At 47.6% G+C, this 21,445-nt stretch overlaps 1 protein-coding gene across 5 annotated transcripts in view; it reads right to left on the minus strand.

Annotated features, from left to right (window-relative positions):
• prkcz (protein kinase C, zeta) overlaps positions 1–21,445 on the minus strand; it is a 125,267-nt gene that overhangs the window by 65,629 nt on the left and 38,193 nt on the right. For 3 of the 5 annotated variants that reach the window (XM_080468917.1, XM_080468914.1, XM_080468915.1), the window contains exons 3-6: positions 15,725–15,856; positions 10,032–10,122; positions 2,501–2,556; positions 2,070–2,264 (exon numbers count right to left, since the gene is read on the minus strand). In XM_080468917.1, the coding sequence (XP_080325043.1) occupies positions 2,070–2,264; positions 2,501–2,556; positions 10,032–10,122; positions 15,725–15,727 (345 nt within the window). In that variant the 5' untranslated portion in view covers positions 15,728–15,856. The remainder of the gene's footprint in view (positions 1–2,069; positions 2,265–2,500; positions 2,557–10,031; positions 10,123–15,724; positions 15,857–21,445) is intronic. The other 2 variants (XM_080468918.1, XM_080468916.1) reach the window with 1 other exon arrangement.

Here is a 21,445-nt window from a genome sequence, read left to right on the forward strand (position 1 = left end):
TGAGACTGACGTGAAAAAGTCTCTAAATGTCCTTTAACAGCAGCCACTGGTGAAACTGTTCCAATAAGTGGCCTGTAAAGTGTTATAACATGTTAATTCACACCCTGACTATTCTAATACTCCACCTATTAAAGTCAATGATTTAGGGATTCAGAAGCAGGAGACGTGGACATGGTGGAACCTGCAGGTCTTCCTCAGCTTTACTTCTAACATCATAATCAGATATATTCTAGATCGTATACGTTTGTATAAAAGACTATAGACTGGAAGGTACTCCACAATCTCTGTCTTTGTCCTCTACGTCTCCTCCTCTGACTCTGGTTCTACAAGTTCCTCCTCCTCCTCCTCTGGTTCTGCAGGTTCCTCCTCCTCTGACTCTGGTTCTGCAGGTTCCTCCTCCTCTGACTCTGGTTCTACAAGTTCCTCCTCCTCTGGGTCTGGTTCTGTAGGTTCCTCCTCCTCTGGGTCTGGTTCTGCAGGTTCCACCTCCTCTGACTCTGGTTCTGCAGGTTCCTCCTCCTCTGACTCTGGTTCTACAAGTTCCTCCTCCTCTGGGTCTGGTTCTGCAGGTTCCACCTCCTCTGGGTCTGGTTCTGCAGGTTCCTCCTCCTCTGGGTCTGGTTCTGCAGGTTCCACCTCCTCTGGGTCTGGTTCTGCAGGTCCCTACTCTTGTTCTTCTTGTTCATGGTTAATTGTTGGTTTTTCTTGAAATGACTGTGTTGTACTTGGTGCTGTTTAAATTAAATGAAATGAAATTGAATTGAATGGACCCCCTCTAGACAAGCTCCTGGACCCCCTCTAGGCCAGCCCCTGGAGCCCCTCTAGACCAGCTCCTGGAGCCCCTCTAGACCAGTTCCTGGACCCCCTCTAGACCAGCTCCTGGACCCCCTCTAGGCCAGCCCCTGGAGCCCCTCTAGACCAGCTCCTGGACCCGCTCTAGACCCGCTCTAGACCAGCTCCCGGACCCCCTCTAGACCAGCTCCTGGACCCCCTCTAGACCGGCTCCCGGACCCCCTCTAGACCAGCTCCTGGACCTGTTCTAGGCCAGCTTCTAGACCCCCTCTAGACCAGCTCCTGGACCCCCTGTAGACCAGCTCCTGGACCCCCTCTAGACCAGCTCCTGGACCCCCTCTAGACCAGCTCCTGGACCCCCTGTAGACCAGCTGAAGCCAGTTGCTGCTTCATGTGAGCAACAATGTTGAGAACCAGTGTTGCTGGTTGATGAATGGAGATTGACTGAGAACCCATTGAGCTCGTGTTCCAAAGATCCCCTGGTCGGCTCATTACTTCACATTATACTTTATACACTCAGATATACTCTGTTTCCTCATCAATTATTGAACTGAAGCAGTGAAGGGGTGAGAGATGAAAACGTGATTTCCTTTAAGCCTCCTCTCTGGATCACACCAGTCAGTGAAAGTAAATAAAAGCTGAGAAGAAGAGCTGGCTGAGGGCTGGCTGGGATCCACTGGGTTCCGTTGGGCTACAGCTCCATCTAGTGGACGCCTTCAGCCTCACAGCTGGGGAAATGTTATAACTCATTCATCACCTCTACAGAGTCCAGAGGAGAACTGGAGAACCAGAGGAGAACTGGAGAACCAGAAGAGCACCAGAGTAGCACTAGAAGAGAACCAGCAGACAAGAGGAGAACCAGAGGAGAACTGGAGGAGAACCGGAGGAGAACCAGAGGAGAACCGGAGGAGAACCGGGGCACTGCAGAGGTTTGATATGAAGGAGACACGCTGTGTTTGTGACCGACTCAAATGAGAGGAGTTCTCATGATGTTTCAGACGATCATTGTTCCTCCAGATGTTTTCTTCTTGTAACTGGATCCTTCCCACAGGGAACTTGTTGGCGTTCCAGCTCCATGAACTGACACTCTGCAGGACCCTGAGTCGTCCCTCCATCAGACAGAGGGGTGTTTCTTTAAAGCTCTAGAGCCAGGGTGAGAAGCTCCTTCCAGACGTCCAGTGAGAAACCGTCTCGCTGGTTTTGATGAGAACTAAAGCTAATTGTTGGTGTTTGTTCTCTCTGAGCGGGTTCTGGTTCCAGCAGCAGTCTGGACTCACCTCGTCGTCGTGGACCAGCTCCTTCTTCACCACCTTCATGGCGTACACCTGCTCGTTCTTCTTCAGCCGGACCAGCAGCACCTTGGCGTAGCTGCCCCGTCCGATGACCCGGATCAGCTGGAAGTCTCCCAGGCCCAGAGCCAGGCCCGGGGACAGCTTGATGCTGTCCATACCGTCCACCACTGCTGTGATGTCCTGGACAGAGGACCAGAGGAGCCGTGGAGGAAAACCCATTCTCACATTAACAACACGTCAGATACTCTCTTTGTTCTGCCGGTCCCAACCTTTTCCATGAAATGATCAAACATTCATTACAACATCACAACATCTGATATGTTTCTCAGGATTAGAATATAAATCATTGAGTTCTGTTCGTATTTCCATCCAACACAGGGTCCAGACGTCTCTGGCCTGATGTGAGAGTGTCTCACCTCCTTTTCTGCATCTTCTGTTTTCTCCACTGCACAGTTGTGTGGCAGAAACGGTACTGGAAAAAACAAAACAAAACGAAGATCAGAGCGAGTCTGCGCTTCAGATTTAACATGCGCTTCCTGCTGGTGACCACGAGAGGGCAGCAGAGCACATAGAATGAAACGCAGTAGAAAGAAGTTTCTCCACAGCTCCTGCAGTAGACCTCAATAGAATAACTACGAATTTCTGAATACAGCAGATTTTATTTTTTATTGGCTGAAATTAGGTTAAAAAACGTTTATTTTTGCTCCAGATGATTTGTTCTGTTGAGAAATTGGAAAAATTATCAGTTGAACGAGGTTAAACCACAGAGCATGAATAGAGCCCATGAAGAAGACATCAGTGTGTGTGTGTGTGTGTGTGTGTGTGTGTGTGTGTGTGTGTGTGTGTGTGTGTGTGTGTGTGTGTGTGTGTGTGTGTGTGTGTGTGTGTGTGTGTGTGGTGGCTTTACAGCCACTATGTGAATGTTGTTTCTTCTGTGGTCCAGAAGTTCAGTGCTGCAGCTCCCCCTGCTGGACGGAAGACGGGCTGCATGCATTCAGCTTAAAGCGTCTTAAATCTCATCTTTCCATCGTAGATAAAAGTCGATCTTCATATCAGTACGTGTTGTATAACAGTGAGTTGACCTTGAGTGGCTCCATTTCAGACAGCTCAGCAACAAATGCTCCTTCGTGGTAAAACAAGACAAATGTGAATTTTATCTTTCTGAAATGACCAAAAACAAGTTTGGGAAAAGAGTCGACTCTATAAATGAGCCTGCACAATCATGTCAACTTCCAAATGACTAAACAAGAGGAGGACAGAATGTCACACATAAAGCATCTATGCTGGAGGTTTTAACAAGCAGGTTCTCTTGTAATCCGGTCCCTGAGGCCTGGACTACGACTCTGGATTTTCTCTTAAGGAGGTAACTTCAGGATTCACTCTGGTTTTCTGTATACTATCCTGATTCTCTCTTACTGTAACAAAATACCTTCATTTCTATATGTATAAGGAAAGTGATGATCACTGGTCTACATCTGGATGTCATACCCCACTCTTCAAAATAAAAGCAAAAACAACCCCTTTGGTTTTCTGTCCTAAGGCCCTGGTTGACTTCTCACCAGGATAAATCACCGTGGTGACTGACGGAACGTCTAACCTGCTCCGGAGCAGGATACGTTCTGGATAAGATCTCTGGGGCTGTTCCAGCAGAAAGAACCCGGTTCTAGTTCAATTCAATTCAATTCAATTTTATTTGTAAAGCGCTAAATCACATCAACAAACATCTCAAAGCGCTCTTACAATGATAGAGTACAACAGGACCCAACTAAACCTTAGTTCTGCTCCAGGTCCAGACTTAGCGCCAGTTCTTTGTCTTTCCACCGCCAAAGCCGGCCTATCAGGGGCTAATCGGGTGCTAAGCCGGCCCCACATTGTTGCTGGGCCAGAGCGGAGCCAGAGCGGGACTAGAGCGGGGCTAGAGCGGGGCCAGAGTGAGACTAGAATGGGAGTAGAGTGGGACTAGAGCGGGGCCAGAGTGAGACTAGAGCAGGACTAGGGCGGGGCCAGAGTGAGACTAGAATGGGACTAGGGCGGGGCCAGAGTGAGACTAGAATGGGACTAGAGTGGGACTAGAGCGGGGCCAGAGTGGGACTAGAGCGGGGCCAGAGTGGGACTAGAGCGGGGCCAGAGTGGGACTAGAGTGGGGCCAGAGCCGGGCCAGAGCCGGGTCTGACATGTCATCAGCTGGGGGCGGAGTTATCTCTGGAGGTATCTCTGGAGTTATCTCTGGAGGTATCTCTGGAGTTATCTCTGGAGGTATCTCTGGAGGTATCTCTGGAGGTATCTCTGGAGGTATCTCTGGAGGGATCTCTGGAGTTATCTCTGGAGGTATCTCTGGAGTTATCTCTGGAGTTATCTCTACCCACGAGGCGGAAGAGATGCTGAACCGCCGTTCTGAAATCGAAGTTACGAGGAGATGAAAAGATTCTTTGGCAAACGCTGCCCGTGATTGTTACCCTTCCTGCTCCGGCTCCAGTACTCGTCCTCAGCTTCGGGGTGAACTCCCTCGTCTCACCGCCGGAGGAAAGCTGGACTCCGGTTCTCACATCAACACTTGTTGTATTTATTTATTATTACTGTAACGTACAGCTCCAGAACATAGGAACGCTCGCTCCCTCACACACACTGGTCAGGGGAGCAGCACACCCAACCACTGTTAAAGGGGCCACGCACACACACACACACGCACGCACGCACGCACGCACGCACGCACGCACGCACGCACGCACGCACGCACGCACGCACGCACGCACGCACGCACGCACGCACGCACGCACGCACACACACACTGATAACAGTAACCTTCTTCATACTCCCCATCCTTTCCGGTACGTTGCTGCCTCAGAGGTTTTACCCAGAAGTACTTGGGGTTACCTCTGCAGTGACGTACCACGTTCTGGAGTGACGTACCACGTTCTGCAGTGACGTACCACGTTCTGGAGTGACGTACCACATTCTGGAGTGACGTACCACGTTCTGCAGTGACGTACCACGTTCTGGAGTGACGTTCCACGTTCTGCAGTGACGTACCACGTTCTGCAGCGACGTACCACGTTCTTCAGTGACGTACCACGTTCTGCAGTGACGTACCACGTTCTGGAGTGACGTACCACATTCTGGAGTGACGTACCACGTTCTGCAGTGACGTACCACGTTCTGGAGTGACGTACCACGTTCTGGAGTGACGTACCACGTTCTGCAGTGACGTACCACGTTCTGCAGTGACGTACCACATTCTGGAGTGACGTACCACGTTCTGCAGTGACGTACCACGTTCTGCAGTGACGTACCACGTTCTGCAGTGACGTACCACGTTCTGGAGTGACGTACCACATTCTGGAGTGACGTACCACGTTCTGCAGTGACGTACCACGTTCTGGAGTGACGTACCACGTTCTGCAGTGACGTACCACGTTCTGGAGTGACGTACCACGTTCTGCAGTGACGTACCACGTTCTGGAGTGACGTACCACGTTCTGCAGTGACGTACCACGTTCTGGAGTGACGTACCACGTTCTGCAGTGACGTACCACGTTCTGCAGTGACGTACCGCGTTCTGCAGTGACGTACCACGTTCTGCAGTGACGTACCGCGTTCTGCAGTGACGCCATGACGTGGCTCTCACTGACTCCCTGACAATGGAAACACAACCGCTTCTTTGGAGGTGCACATTTAAGAAGTGGCAATAGAACCTGAACTAGCAGCTGGTTCTATTTGGTGGAAAAGTCTTAAGTGAGTGTAAAAGACCAATCAGATCTCTTGGAAAATGACCTGCCCATTCTCAGAAGATCTTGATTGGTGCACAGATGGTGGGAGGAGCTTAGGAAAGAAAAAGTTCTTCCAGAGAGATAGAATCCTTTTGACAGAACCCAATAAATCCTGGTCACTGGGCTTTGAAGGATGTTCTTGTTCTTGTTCTTGTTCTTTTTCTTGTTCTTGTTCTTGTTCTGGTTCTGGTTCTGGTTCTGGTTCTGGTTCTGGTTCTTGTTCTTGTTCTGGTTCTGGTTCTTCACTTGTTCCAGGTCTGTTAGGCTCCACAAGGGTTGATCTGGAATAATGATCTTAATAATAATGCTGACGCTGACAGAACTGCAGAACCATAAATTAATGGAAGCAGAACTTCTCCCGTCGTCACGGTGATGAATTAATATTCCAACAGGAAACACACTCACACGGAGGAACCTCCACCTCAGAACCTCCGCCTCAGAACCTCCGCCTCAGAACCTCCTCCTCAGAACCTCCGCCTCAGAACCAGTGGAGGTAAAATGTAAAGTAAAAGAAGAGCAGTGAGGAAGCTCTGCCTGGAACCGTTCTGCTGGAATAAAGTGAAAGTGACTCCGGTTCTATTGTCCCATGAATTAATCTACTCTAATCTCACCAAGTCAGGATTAACTAGTCAGGAAGGTTCTGGTTCTGGCTGCAGCAGCAGTGTTGCTTTGAGCTGCTGGATGGGTTGGAATTCTTCATAATCTCAGAGATTAACTGCTCCTCTATGGTAAAGTCAGCTGTTCTGCAGGGGTTCTCCCTCTGTGATTGGTCACACGCTGCAAGCTCCGCCCCTTTCATGTGAACGCTCTGATCCTGGAGGGAAACTCTGGTTGAACCAGTGAGTTGATAACCTGCTTCCTGTCTCAGGTCCCAGGGTACGTCTGAAAGGTCCCTCCGATCTTCTTATCTACTTTACCTTAACCCCTGGATGACATCACAGGGTTAAGGTAAGGTGTTAGGACGTTTCCTAGAGGAGTTAAGGAAAGGTGCTAGGAGGCTTCCTAGAGGAGTTAAGGAAAGGTGGTTCCTAGGTTAAAGAAAGTTCTAAAGGAAGCATCAGTGGTTCCTAAGCTAAAGAAGGTTCTAAAGGAAGCATCAGTGGTTCCTAGGCTAAAGAAAGTTCTAAAGGAACCATCAGTGGTTCCTAGGCTAAAGAAGGTTCTAAAGGAAGCAATGAGCCTCCTTTCCTTTGCTTATTGAGAATTCAGACAGTTCTTATCATGGCCGAAACAGAGAACAGTTCTGGGGTTAAAGAGAAGTGGACAGAGAAGGAGACAGGAGGGACAATTTGGACGTACCCTGTGTGTCTCACCTTACGTTTTCTATTAACCAAAGATCTTCTCCCTCTGTGCTCCCATCGTTATGAGTTCCACTGTGCGCACCCTTTCCCGGTGGATTTAAACCCCCTCCCTCTGTTGTCTTGGTTGGCTCGTCTTGTCCCCGTCCTTCCCTGGACATTTTCTACAATAAACTCTGGTTTTTATGGAACTGGTTGAGTCTGCGCTATGGTCCGTCCACACACCACCTGACATCCTGTTAATGCTGATCAAGATCGTGAGTGTGTGGGTGAGTTAACCAGGTAACACAGATATCCTGGTATGTTAATCTAGGTATGTTTAGCCCGGGTCGTAGTAGGTTGTTGGTGGTGTAGGGTCTGGTACCAAATTCTGTACTGCTATAGGTACTGATTGAATTCCGTTGGTACTACAGAGTACCGATGTCTGTAAAAATCAAACAGTATCATGTTTCGGGACCTAAACGCATCCTTGTGACTGAGGGAGTAGAGTAGAGTAGAGTAGAGTAGAGTAGAGTAGAGTAGAGTAGAGTAGAGTAGGAGATTTTCCGAGTCGGACTTGAACAGAGCCCTGCAGCACCAGAGCGTAACGACGTCAGCAGCTGTGGGTTCAGACAAAAAGGCGTATATGATTCCGCTCACTGGGATATTTGTGAGTTGAAGTGCAAGGACAGATTACTTCTAATCTGAGGAAGCTCCTGAGGTCTGTACTCCAAACCGTGATAAACATATCCAGGATATCTCTCTGTCTCCTGAGTTGACTTACCCAGACATGCGTGATCCAGATTAGACGTAATACAAAGCAGGTTGACCGATACTAATTCATTAGTTTCCTCCGTGTGAGTTTGTTTTGTTGCTCTAAATACTTTTCCTCTCCTCTCTGCTGCCCTCGGCGTTGAACTTGTGTTGTATTTGATGCTATTGAATTGAACCCGCGCACCAATCACCATCATTTAGGAATGGGCAGGCCAATATCCAAGAGATCCGATTGGTCAGGAGGCGGAGCTTTACGCTCACTGTGATCTTATCTAGAACGTATCCTGCTCCGGCACAGGTTAGACATTCAGAGTCAGTTACCATGGTGATTTATCCTGGGAAGAGGTTAACCAGTGTCATAGTACGGAAAACCAGAGTTAATCCTGAAGATACCTAGGTAAGAGAAAACCACAATTAATCCTGAAGTTACCGTGATAAGAGAAAAAAAGAGTTAATCCTGAAGTTAACTAGATTAGAGAAAACCAGAGTTAATCCTGAAATTACCTGGATAATAGGAAACCAGAGTTAATCCTGAAGTTACCGTCATAACAGAAAACCAGCGGCCTGTACTATGAACCTGATCAACATATCCAGGATCTGTTTCCTGGGTAGACTGATCCAGACGTGCGCGATCCTGATCACCGTGACTACGAAGCAGGTTCTCAACTCGCTGCTTCATCCCAGACCTATTTGTGAGCGTTCACGTGAAAGGGGCGGAGTTTGCAGCGTCTGACCAATCACACAAAGAGAAACCCTCCAGAGCAGTTTACAGATTACTGAAGGAGCAGTTAATCTCTGAGATTGTGAAGAATTCAAACACATCAGCAGCTCAAAGCAACACTGCTGCTGCAGCCAGAACCAGAACCTTCCTGACTTGTTAATCTGATTTGGTGAGATTAGAGCAGATTAATTGATCAGATATAAAGGAACAGCACTGTGATCACTCAGTTCCACTTTATTCCAGCAGAACGGTTCCGGGCAGAACTTCCTCACTGCTCTTCTTTTACTTTAGGTTCTCCATCACTGGTTCTGAGGCGGAGGTTCTCTTGTGTTTCCTGTTGGAATATTAATTCATCACCATGACGACACCAGTAGTTCTGGTTCCATAAATTCATGGTTCTGCAGTTCTGTCAGGTGTGATCATGAACCTCATAAAGACAAACAGACCTGGAACAAGTCAAGAACCAGAACCTCCTTCAGAGCCTCAGAGACCAGGATTTATTTTATTATGTCAGAAAGATTGTTCTGGATTAATTTATCATCTGATCTCCTCTCTGCTGCAGCTCAGAGCTGAACCCACCAATCACCATCATTTAAAAATGGGCGGGGCATTTTCCTAGAGATCTGATTGGTCAGGAGGCGGAGCTCTGACCTCTTATCCAGAACGTATCCTGCTCCGGAGCAGGTTAGACTTTCAGTGTCAGTTACCATGGTGATTTATCCTGGTGAGCAGTGAGCGAGAGTCGTAGTACAGAAAACCAGAGTTAATCCTGAAGTTATCTGGATAAGAGAAAATCCAGTGTTGTTGATTCTGGTGTTGTTGTTGTTGTTGTTGTTGTTGTTGTTGTTGTTGTTGTTGTTGTTGTTGTTGTTGTTGTTGTTGTTGTTGTTGTTGTTGTTGTTGTTGTGTGCATGATTTTTGTTATCCAATCCAATTTAGTGTTCTGAAATGTAAATTGTCCCGGATGTCAAATAACAAACATTGAATCTTCCAACCTTTCTTGACCCTTTGAAAGTGAATTGAAAGTTGTATACTTGTGAGGACAGGCTGGTTTGTGTCGATGATCAGCAGCAGTGTTTGTTTTCTGGAGCTACAAACACTGAAATGTGTTTGTTCCTCTTTTTCTGATGTGACAGGATGAAAACAATGTGTGTCAGCTCTCAAATGACGGGACGTCTGATGGACCAAAATGTCTGTTTTCACTTACTGGGAGACGCTGGTCCATGTATGGCTTTAGTGGGCCTTAATTCTACAAATTAGGAGAAAAATGAGCAGCTTCTAAAATTTGAACAAACATAAGTTGTGAAAACGTTTTATCACACGATGTTTGTTTCTCCAGAGCGGAGCCGTCTCTGAGTGTCCGCTGTCCTGCCCGCCGACTGAACACACAGATGGAGGGGTGTCTTACGTCTGTTGGTGTCGTCGGTGTCGTCCGGTGGAAGGTCCACCTCGTCGCTCTTGGGGTCTGAGGCGGGTTCCTGCGATGGCATGACTGGATCCTGGACACAAAGCAGAAGGTTTGAACTCCTCACAGGAGGTTTCCTCAGATCTGCATTCAGACGATCGTGTTCCTCAGAGGACGACTGACAGGAGTCACGAGAGCAGCTGCAAGATAAGAGGAGGATAAGAGGAGGAGTTGCAGTCGGTCAGACAGCCGGCCTCATGTGAGATCGATCACATTGATTTCCTCGTCAGGGTTTGGGTCTCCGGGAGCTGAGTGTGTGAAGCACACAGGATTTTAATCATACTTCTAAATTCAAAAGAGAATTGATGCTTTTACAACAGCTTGAGCGACTAGGTCGCCAGCAGAGCTGCACATGAATCCATATCCATCCGTACGAGCATTCACACAGGGAGAACAGCATTCACATGTCACACTAAAAAAGATGAAGAAAAGCAGACCTGGCAACCCTGAAATTCAGTCATAAAACAACCCAGGTCACCGATCTGCCGCAATCAAACTTCCTCTTGAAGTTGAAAAGTGGCAGGTTGGTGGAGCTCTGAGGTGCGTGAGCAGCTGCAGCGGCTTCACCCTGAGTCCTGTTACCATGACGACGGAGGACGACGTTAGTTTTTATTCTGCTTCTCCTGAGCCTCGAACACATTATTCTGATCTGATTACTTATATCTGATTACTGATCACATGTCCAGTTAAAACCGACTGCAGCTTCCTGTTGATGCTCAGCTTCATTACTGTTTCAGATTGTGGATTTCATGATGGAGGTTTACTCACGCGCTGCATAAAGTTGCTCAATTTAATTGTCATGCAAACCTTGTCTTTTCTTTGTGTTTGCATTTTGGAGGTGGAAACCACCAACGTCACATGTAAGTCCTGTTTACGCCACAAGGTTTTCAATCAAAAACACAAAACTTCTGTTGCGTTTCGAGGGTCTGCACGACAACGTTGTTCGGATGAAAACACAACTATTTGAAAACGCTCCGACTCCGTCTCCTTGGAAACGGAGGAAACACAACTTTTCTGAACCAATGCCACTGCACATGCTCAGTAGAGCCAATCGGAACAAGGTTTCCTCCATGGTGACATGACTCCCAGTCCATATTCTCCTGGACTTGGTAGTTTTATTTTGACAGTCACCATAATAACAATCCAACCTGATGGTCTGTCCACTAGAATGTCCGTGTTCTCCTGTTGTTCATGTTTAGCGCTCATTGTTCTCTGCTGTCTGCGTGCGTGCGTGCGCGTGCGTGCGTGCGTGCGTGTGTGATTTCAGTACTAAAACTGACAACAGCACCAACTAGTGGCCCAACATGAGAACTACTTCATTTTCAGTGTTTCTTCTGCGTTAAAACGTTTCTGTGTGAATTTCAAGCTTTTCTGAAACCAAAACGATGGAACCGGAGCCGTTAGGAGGGTTTGGTGTGTCCGGCCTGAGAACGATCCAGTTTCCTCCTCTGTGATTGGTTGAAGCTCTGAGCAACACTGAACGTAACGCGGTGTCGGACATGTCGTCACATTAGCAAACAGAGTTACAGCAAATAAAGCTGAAGACGGATGTAGGACCTGATTGAACCCAGGGACAACAGGGCACAGGAAGCACAGAAAACATCCTGGTATGGTCTAGGGCTGGTCTGGGTCTGGATTAGAAGCAGGATCTGGGTATGGTCTGGGTCTGGGTCTGGGTCTGGGTCTGGGTCTGGGTCTGGGTCTGGGTCTTGTCTGCTCTGGGTCACGGTCTGGGCTAGTCTAGGTCTGGGTCTGGATTAGAAGCAGGATCTGGGTCTGGGTCTGGGTCTGGGTCTGGGTCTGTGTCTGGGTCTGGGTCTGGTCTGGTCTAGTTTAGGTCTGGTCTGGTTTGGGTCTGGGTCTGGGTCTGGTCCTGGTCTGGTCTAGTCTAGGTCTGGTCTGGTTTGGGTCTGGGTCTGGGTCTGGGTCTGGGTCTGGTCCTGGTCTGGTCTAGTCTAGGTCTGGTCTGGTTTGGGTCTGGTCTGGTCTGGGTCTGGGTCTGGGTCTGGGTCTGGGTCTGGTCTGGGTCTAGGTCTGGTCTGGATCGAAGTCTCGGTTTCGGTCTCGGTCTCGGTCCTGGTCTGGTCTGGGTCTGGATTAGAATCAGGGTCTGGTCTGGTCTGGTCTGAATCTGAGCTGGTCTGGTCTGGGGCTGGTCTAGGTCTGGGTCTGGATTAAAAGCAGGATCTGGGTCTGGTCTGGTCTGGTCTGGTCTGGTCTGGTCTGGTCTGGGTTTGGGTTTGGGTTTGGGTCTGAGTCTGGGTCCGGGTCTGCTCTGGTCTGGTCTGGGTCTGGGTTTGGGTTGGTCTGGGTTTGGGTTTGGGTTTGGGTTTGGGTTTGGGTTTGGGTCTGAGTCTGGTCTGGTCTGATCTGGGTTAGGGTCAGTCTGGGTTTGGGTCTGGGTTTGGGTCTGGGTCTGGGTCTGGGTCTGGGTCTGGGTCCGGGTCCGGGTCTGGTCTGGTCTGGGTCTGGGTTTGGATCGGTCTGGGTCTTGGTCTGGTCTGGTCTGGGTCTGGGTTTGGGTCGGTCTGGGTCTGGGTCTAGTCTGGGTCTGGTCTGGGTTTGGGTCGGTCTGGGTCTGGGTCTGGGTCTGGTCTGGTCTGGGTCTGGGTTTGGGTCGGCCTGGGTCTGGGTCTGGGTCTGGTCTGGTTTGGGTCTGGTCTGGGTCTGGTCTGGGTTTGGGTTGGTCTGGGTCTGGGTCTGGTCTGGTTTGGGTCTGGTCTGGGTCTGGTCTGGGTTTGGGTTGGTCTGGGTCTGGGTCTTGTCTGGTTTTTTATCTGGTCTGGGTCGGTCTTGGTTTGGATCGGTCTGGGTCTGGGTCTTGATTAGAAGCAAGGTCTGGTTTAGGTCTGGTCTGGGTCTGGGTTTGGGTCGGTCTGGGTCTGGGTCTGGTCTGGTCTGGTTTGGGTCTGGTCTGGGGTTACTCAGTACTACTGTTACTCATGTAAAGAGCTGCTGAGTTTAATCTAAAGGTGCACGAAGCTGGATTTTCTCTAATCGAGATAACTTCAGGATTAACTCTGGTTTTCTGTACTACGACGCTCGCTCACTTCTCACCAGGATAAATCACCATGGTAACTGACACTGAAAGTCTAACCTGCTCCGGAGCAGGTTATGTTCTGGATAAGAGGTCAGAGCTCCGCCTCCTGACCAATCAGATCTCTAGGAAAATGCCCCGCCCATTCTTAAATGATGGTGATTGGTGGGTTCAGCTCTGAGCTGCAGCAGAGAGGAGATCAGATGATAAATTAATCCAGAACAATCTTTCTGACATAAAATAAATCCTGGTCTCTGAGGCTCTGAAGGAGGTTCTGGTTCTTGACTTGTTCCAGGTCTGTTTGTCTTTATGAGGTTCATGATCACACCTGACAGAACTGCAGAACCATGAATTTATGGAACCAGAACTACCCGTGTCGTCATGGTGATGAATTAATATTCCAACAGGAAACACAAGAGGACCTCCGCCTCAGAACCAGTGATGGAGAACCTAAAGTAAAAGAAGAGCAGTGAGGAAGTTCTGCCTGGAACCGTTCTGCTGGAATAAAGTGGAACTGAGTGACCACACTGCTGTTCCTTTATATCTGATCAATTAATCTGCTCTAATCTCACCAAATCAGATTAACAAGTCAGGAAGGTTCTGGTTCTGGCTGCAGCAGCAGTGTTGCTTTGAGCTGCTGATGTGTTTGAATTCTTCACAATCTCAGAGATTAACTGCTCCTTCAGTAATCTGTAAACTGCTCTGGAGGGTTTCTCTTTGTGTGATTGGTCAGACGCTGCAAACTCCGCCCCTTTCACGTGAACGCTCACAAATAGGTCTGGGATGAAGCAGCGAGTTGAGAACCTGCTTCGTAGTCACGGTGATCAGGTTCCTAGTTCAGGCCGCTGGTCTCCAGTCCTTCACAGGACAACCAGAGAAAAACCACCACACAGTCACACTGAGGGACCAGTTGACCTCCAGCATGTTTTGGACTGTGGAGGAAACCGGAGAGGAAACCCAGAACCACAGGGAGAACATAGGAACTCCACAGACCCACAGAACCATTTAACCACAGAACCACTGAACCACTGAACTGAACCACTGAACCATTGAACCACTGAACCACTGAACCGAACCACTGAACTGAACTGAACCAGTGAACCAGTGAACCAGTGAACCGCTGAACCGCCAAACCACATAACCACGGAACCACTGAACTGAACCACTGAATCACTGAACTGAACCAGTGAACCGCTGAACCGCCAAACCACATAACCACTAAACCACTGAACCACTGAACCGAACCACTGAACTGAACTGAACCAGTGAACCAGTGAACCTCTGAACCGCCAAACCAGTGAAGCACAGAACCACTAAACCACTGAACCACAGAACCATTGAACCACTGAACCGAACCACTGAACTGAACTGAACCAGTGAACCTCTGAACCGCCAAACCACTGAAGAACAGAACTGAACCAGTGAACCTCTGAACCGCCAAACCACTGAAGAACAGAACTGAACCAGTGAACTGAACCACTGAACCTCTGAAATTCTGAACCACAGAACTGAACCACTGAACCATTGAACCATTGAACCATTGAACCATTGAACCATTGAACCATTGAACCATTGAACCACTGAACCACTGAACCGAACCACTGGACTGAACTGAACCAGTGAACCAGTGAACCAGTGAACTGAACCATGGAACCACTGAACCAAACCACTGAACTGAACTGAACCAATGAACCAGTGAACCTCAGAACCACCAAACCGCCAAACCACTGAACCACAGAACCACAGAATCATTTAACCACTCAACCACTGAACCGAACCACTAAACCGCAGAACCATTGAACCAGTGAACTGAACCATTGAACCAGTGAACCACTGGAATATGATACAATCCAAAGCAGTTTACTGCTCCTGGATGGTGATTGAAGGAAACTCTTGAAGGTTAAAGTGAAATCAGACCTGAACATGAATCTAAAGACACAAGGAGATTTAACCAACAACGTCTTTGACCTGGAAACCAAAATCTGTTTCCTCTGTTGGTGGATCAGCTGGGAGACCATGGACCTGATCTAAGGAGTCTGAGGTTGACCCCAGACTCTGGACTCTGGACCCTGGACCCCGACTCTGGACCCTTGCCCCCCGGACCCTTGGACTTTGGACCCTAGACACTGGATTGTGGACTGTGGACTGTGGACTGTGGACCCTGGACCCTGGACCCTGGACTTTGGACCCTGGACATCGGACTCTGGACACTGGACTGTGGACTGTGGACTGTGCACCACGGACTCTGGACACTGGATTGTTGACTCTGGACCCTGGACTCTGGACCCTGGATTGTGGACTGTGGACCCTGGACTCTAGACCCCAGACCCTAGACCCTGGACTGTGTTGTGTGGACTGTGGACTCCTCTCCATACATTAATTCACATGTTCCTTTGTTTACACTATTATTGATATTAGTGATATTATTGAAAAGTTCAGTTGGTATAAAATCACCAACAGGGATCGATGCAGTCATTACACACACACGCACGCACGCACACACACACACACACACACACACACACACACACACACACACACACACACACACACACACACACTCACACACACACACACACACACTCACACACACACTCACCATAAGCCTTGGGCAGGTCTGAGGTACGAGTCTGTGGCAGCGCTTATGGACCAGCAGTTTGCAGTTGATACACTTGTAGCCCTGCCGGCCCAGCCCCCATATCCTCTCACTGCAGTGGCCACAGTCGGCTTTCTGAAAACATCAGAGGTCAGAGGTCAGAGGACTGGAGTGAAGAGGAAACACAGAGACAGCTCGTCTGTCCATCAAAGGGTCAAACTGTCACTTCCTCCTTCACTGGAGAACAATTATGGTGTAAATAATAAAGCCTACCAACGTTCCCACACCCATGTTTCTCAGTGTCCACCTCAACATCTGGACGGATGTGGAATCGAACCTACAACCTTCTGACTGAGACAGAAGCGCTCCAGCCACCGAGCTGACTGACATGACAGAATCATCTGCTCATATTCCTGATGACACGTCTCAATGAAGTGAGACGAACCAGAATACACACACACACACACACACACACACACACACCCACCCACCCACCCACCCACACACACACACACACACACACAGAGTCCTGTGTACTTGTGGCTGGCCAATAGAGGGCGCTAGGCGCCGCCCTCCCTGGGTTCAAGAAGGATTAAAAAAAAAGAAAAAAAAAAACATATTAATATACTGTCATTCTGTCTAAATATATATGTATATAACAATTTGCTCTAAATTGTATTTGCTTAATTTTCTACGGATAATCTTCAATAAAAGAGGATTTCTTGATTTCTCTCTCCAGTAGTGTGTGTGTGTGTGTGTGTGTGTGTGTGTGTGTGTGTGTGTGTGTGTGTGTGTGTGTGTGTGTGTGTGTGTGTGTGTGTGTGTGTGTGAGTGTAGCCTGGATGTGAAAGGAGGCGGGGCTTAGAATCAATCTCACCACTGACTGATCAACACCAGGGTGACTGACATGAAATTAAACCAATCAGCTTCACTTCCTGTTGAGACTTTTAAACCTCCAGAGCTGCTCAGTGATTGGCTGAAAGTCACTTCTGCTTTGTTCTGGTGTTTCTACCAGATGAAGACAAGTTGTGATTATTAACTCTGTCACTTCTCTTCTAAGACCCTGTTTACACGACAACGTTTCCCGTGACAACACCTAGTCCACAGATAAAGAGGGGTGTGTTTCCACTGCAGCAGGCGACACAGAGACCACGATGTAGTTAGTCAACTGAATGCAAACTTTACACACAATATATATAAACGCCAGAAAAAGAAACACAACTGAAATGTGCCAAATTTTAAGTACGATAAAAATGCATTTGAGATACGTGTGTAATAATTGATTGGCAGTAACATCTTTAATCCTTCATGTTAACATTTTATTTAACGAAACATTTAGGCTATAGCAGAACATTTATGGATATATTACTATATTACTATATTGTCCTTCAATTCTAAATACAAATTAGCCACAGTCTAGACGAAACTGACAGCAGCAGTGATGCTGGTATTAGTTTTAGCATTTGACAACAAATACTTTATCCTGGGAGAAAATATCTTTGTCAGCAAAGGACTAAGTTATTGTGTGGTGATGAAGGTATGAACACGAGACAAACTGTGTGAGCAACGCTGGACGACTTGTTAAATAAAGAAAGAATAAAGATGTGCTCTAAGTTTGTCAGACCAGAGAAGTGTGTTGTTAACCACACTGTCAAATATGAATGATCAATATAAACATAAATACACTTTATGAATGTGTTTAGAAGAAAATGGCTGAAATCACTTTACAGACTAAATGTGCCGTTAACTTTTCTGCTTCTTGGTGGAGGACTGGGAGTTTAGGACAAAGTGTCTGGGACTAACTGGGACTAACTGGGACTAACTGGGAGTAACTGGGAGTAACTGGGACTAACTGGGAGTAACTGGGACTAACTGGGAGTAACTGGGACTAACTGGGACTAACCTTTTAATAATGTAACACACAGCTCACACACTCTCACTTACCACAGTCACGTTTGTTCTTTTCGTCCTCTTGGTTTTTCTTTTCATGTCATGTGACCTGAGGGATTTGTCCGCTTCATTTTTCAGTGTTTGACAACAAGACTCCACGTTGATGCAGGGTAGTAGTGGGGCCCCATTAGGGAGGTTCCCGATGTGTCATTGTAAGGTGTACTGGGGGTTTCAAGTTGTGTCGCTGATATCTGCCGTCTGTCGGGGACCCCCCTACGAGCAACAAGCCAGTGACTATTCGGAAAGGGCCCCATGCGGGGGGTTTTCGATGCGCTGTCGTTGCAACGTCTCAAAGCAGTTACATTATTGTGTCATTGAAATTGACTGATGTCAGCCGTCCCTCGGGGCCCCCTTCAGCTCGGGGCCCTGGGCAATTGCCTGTGTTGCCCACCCCGTTGCAGCGCCTCTGGGGAGGGCACACGGACTGACTGTCGCTGGGGACGTCTGTTCTGTTCCAGCTGCTTTTATTAGGATTCACAGCTGCAGGGCAGAACGATTCTGAACTGAAGGTTCTCGGTACCGAAGTGAGTCTCTGGGAAAGTTTCATGCAAAAAACAAACCGATGATTTACCAACGGGTGAAATAAAGAAATCATCGATTTTACATTGCTTATTTTATTATTATACATATGTGATATGTGAAAGAGTATATTTCTAGGTTGTGGCTGTAAATGCTGATAAAAGCCTCTCGGTACGGTCAGGCGCTCTGGACGCTCTGCTGCAGGCAGAACAACCTCCTCCATCCTCCTCCTCCACCTCTGGAGTGACTGAGGAGGAAACACGGAGTCTTTTTACACTCCCTTTTCAGATATTTAATTTATAAACAGATAAAACTGAACTTTATCGTTCTGCTGTGTCTCCAAGTCTCCTTCCTCTCCGACACTCTGACACGCGCTGGAGTCACCATGAGGCTGTTCTGGGTCCAGCAGGGGGCTCTGGTGCTGCCCTCCATCATGTCACTCTCCTTTATCATGTCACTCTCCTCCATCATGTCACTCTCCTCCATGATGTCACTCTCCTCCATGATGTCACTCTCCTCCATGATGTCATTCTCCTCCATGATGTCACTCTCCTCCATGATGTCACTCTTCTCCATGATGTCACTCTTCTCCATGATGTCACTCTCCTCCATGATGTCATTCTCCTCCATGATGTCACTCTCCTCCATGATGTCACTCTCCTCCATGATGTCACTCTTCTCCATGATGTCACTCTTCTCCATGATGTCACTCTCCTCCATCATGTCATTCTCCTCCATGATGTCACTCTCCTCCATGATGTCATTCTCCTCCATGATGTCACTCTCCTCCATCATGTGATTCTCCTCCATCATGTCACTCTCCTCCATCATGTCACTCTCCTCCATGATGTCATTCTCCTCCATGATGTCACTCTTCTCCATGATGTCACTCTCCTCCATGATGTCACTCTTCTCCATCATGTCACTCTTCTCCATGATGTCACTCTCCTCCATCATGTCACTCTCCTCTGGCCTCCACCTTCACATCACATTCTTCTTCTCCACCTCTGCAGTCACTGATCTCTCTGTGACACCAGGTAACATCTTCTCCTGACCTCCACCTCCTCCATCACTATTTCTCGCTCCATAAAATTCCTTTTCTTTGTCTCTTCTTCCAGGATTCAGCATCAAATGCCGGAGATCAGCTGATTGAGATGCAAAAATGTGGACGAAGCACGTTGCATTGACCATTTATGGTAGAAAGTGGGCGTGTTGGGGGCGGGGCCTGAACGCTCACCTGCCAGGTGACTGTGAATTATAAAAGGAAAGTGCGTGCAGTTGTGTGTACGCACGATTTTATTGATTAGAATTTTTTGGGCGCAGAAACATTTCTAGTAGGAATCCTAGACCAGGTTTTATAAATGAAGCCCCTGGTCACATGATTCCTGCTTGAATGACGTCATGTTGAGCAATTTGTGTTCATGCCAGTAGATGGCACTGTTGCATTAAGAATAAGTTTGAAGTATTTAATTTATTTTTCCTTTTACATATTTCTTATTTCTTGTACAATATTGTAAATGTCCTTTTCTTTGTTTTGGTAACAAAAGTATTTAGTTTGATTAAGAATCCGCTGGTTATGTTGGTTTTTGGTGTAATGGGGACGTGTCCACTCGTCCTCGTATTTATATTTCCGGGTTTACTGATGAACGAGAGACGACATTTGGGACCTGAGAGGAAACAGCGTACAGTGGCTATGGAGTAGCCTCTCCTCAACTCCTCCACCTCCGTCATATTTAACTTTCCCTCTTTTACTTCAAATAAACCTGCATATGCGTCTACTTCCTGCTACTACAGAGACACTGCAAGCAGGATGGTGTGACCAGGTATGGACTAGTCCCCCTGAACAGAGAGACCCCCCACAGCCCTCGCTGATTTACATTGTATTGCTTTTGTCTTTTCCAGACGCTGGACTCGTCCAGTAAATAGAGAAAGACAGAAGCAAATGGAAAAGACAAAGACAAAACAGGACAAGCATTGACAAAATGGAATAAGCAAAGACAAGGTAGAACAAGAATGTGACTACCTTTGTATATATTTGTATTATTGATTCTCTTTATATTTCCACATTTATTTCCTTTTAATTGTGGCACCCCTGTGATTCCATACGGTTTTGATCACTTCCTGTTTTATTCTGAATCTCATGTGTGTGGTCTGTTTCAGCCGACTTGTCTTCCTGTCTGACTTCCCTCGGTGTGTGATTACCGGACTCCTCCCTCCTCCGGGTCATTCTGTGTTTCGTTCAGTGTTTTCCAGTGTTTCTTTGTGTAAAGAGAGTCTGACAGGCCAGCGTCCACTGGCCGGCTGTGGAGACGGTTGCCATGGAGATGACTTGGAATACTTCAGAGGTTTCTTTCATTTGTTTTGGAGCGGAGTCGGTATGGAGGGTAGAAATCCATCACAAGCTTCTGCCCTGTTTCCTCCTGCTCAGACCCTGTTACACCAGGTTTCAAATGAAAACGCATCGTTCATGTTCACATGGCAAAGTTTTGAAATTAATTTCCGTTGACATAGAAACGGCAGAAACACTGAAAACGTTGTAGTTTCCATGTTGGTCCACTAGTTGATGCTGTTAGTTTTAGTACTGAAAACACACACACACACACACACACACACACACACACACACACACACACACACACACACACACACACACACACACACACACACACAATGTGCAGTTGGTGGACTCGTTATCATGCTAACATGTCAAAGCCTCAAACTCCTTCAAAATAAAAGTCCTTGGTTTTTACAATGACAATGTAAACCTTCAAATTGTATATTAAGAGTTTTGCTAGTTTACAAAGGTGAGCTGACTTTCAAAGTAAAAGCCCCCATTTTTTCCAGAATAAAAGTCCTTGTTTTTTAAAAATGGATATTTAGTGATGAGATAGATTAGAGCTTAGTCGGCTTTTAATTCTTTTTAATGCTTTATAATGCTAATGCTAGGCTACTTAGCTTAGCAGATTAGCAGGAGGAGGATTAGAGTGATGGAGGGAGGAGGGGAGGAGAGGAGGAGCAGAGTGATGGAGGGAGGAGAGGAGGAGAGGAGGAGTTGAGTGATGGAGGGAGGAGAGGAGGAGTGGAGTGATGGAGGGAGGAGAGGAGGAGTAGAGTGATGGAGGGAGGAGAGGAGGAGTGGAGTGATGGAGGGAGGAGAGGAGGAGCAGAGTGATGGAGGGAGGAGGAGAGGAGGAGTAGAGTGATGAAGGGAGGAGAGGAGGAGCAGAGTGATGGAGGGAGGAGGAGAGGAGGAGT

Source organism: Lipophrys pholis (genome assembly GCF_963383615.2).
Source record: "Lipophrys pholis genome assembly, chromosome: 8".
NCBI classification, from domain to species: Eukaryota; Metazoa; Chordata; class Actinopteri; order Blenniiformes; family Blenniidae; genus Lipophrys; species Lipophrys pholis.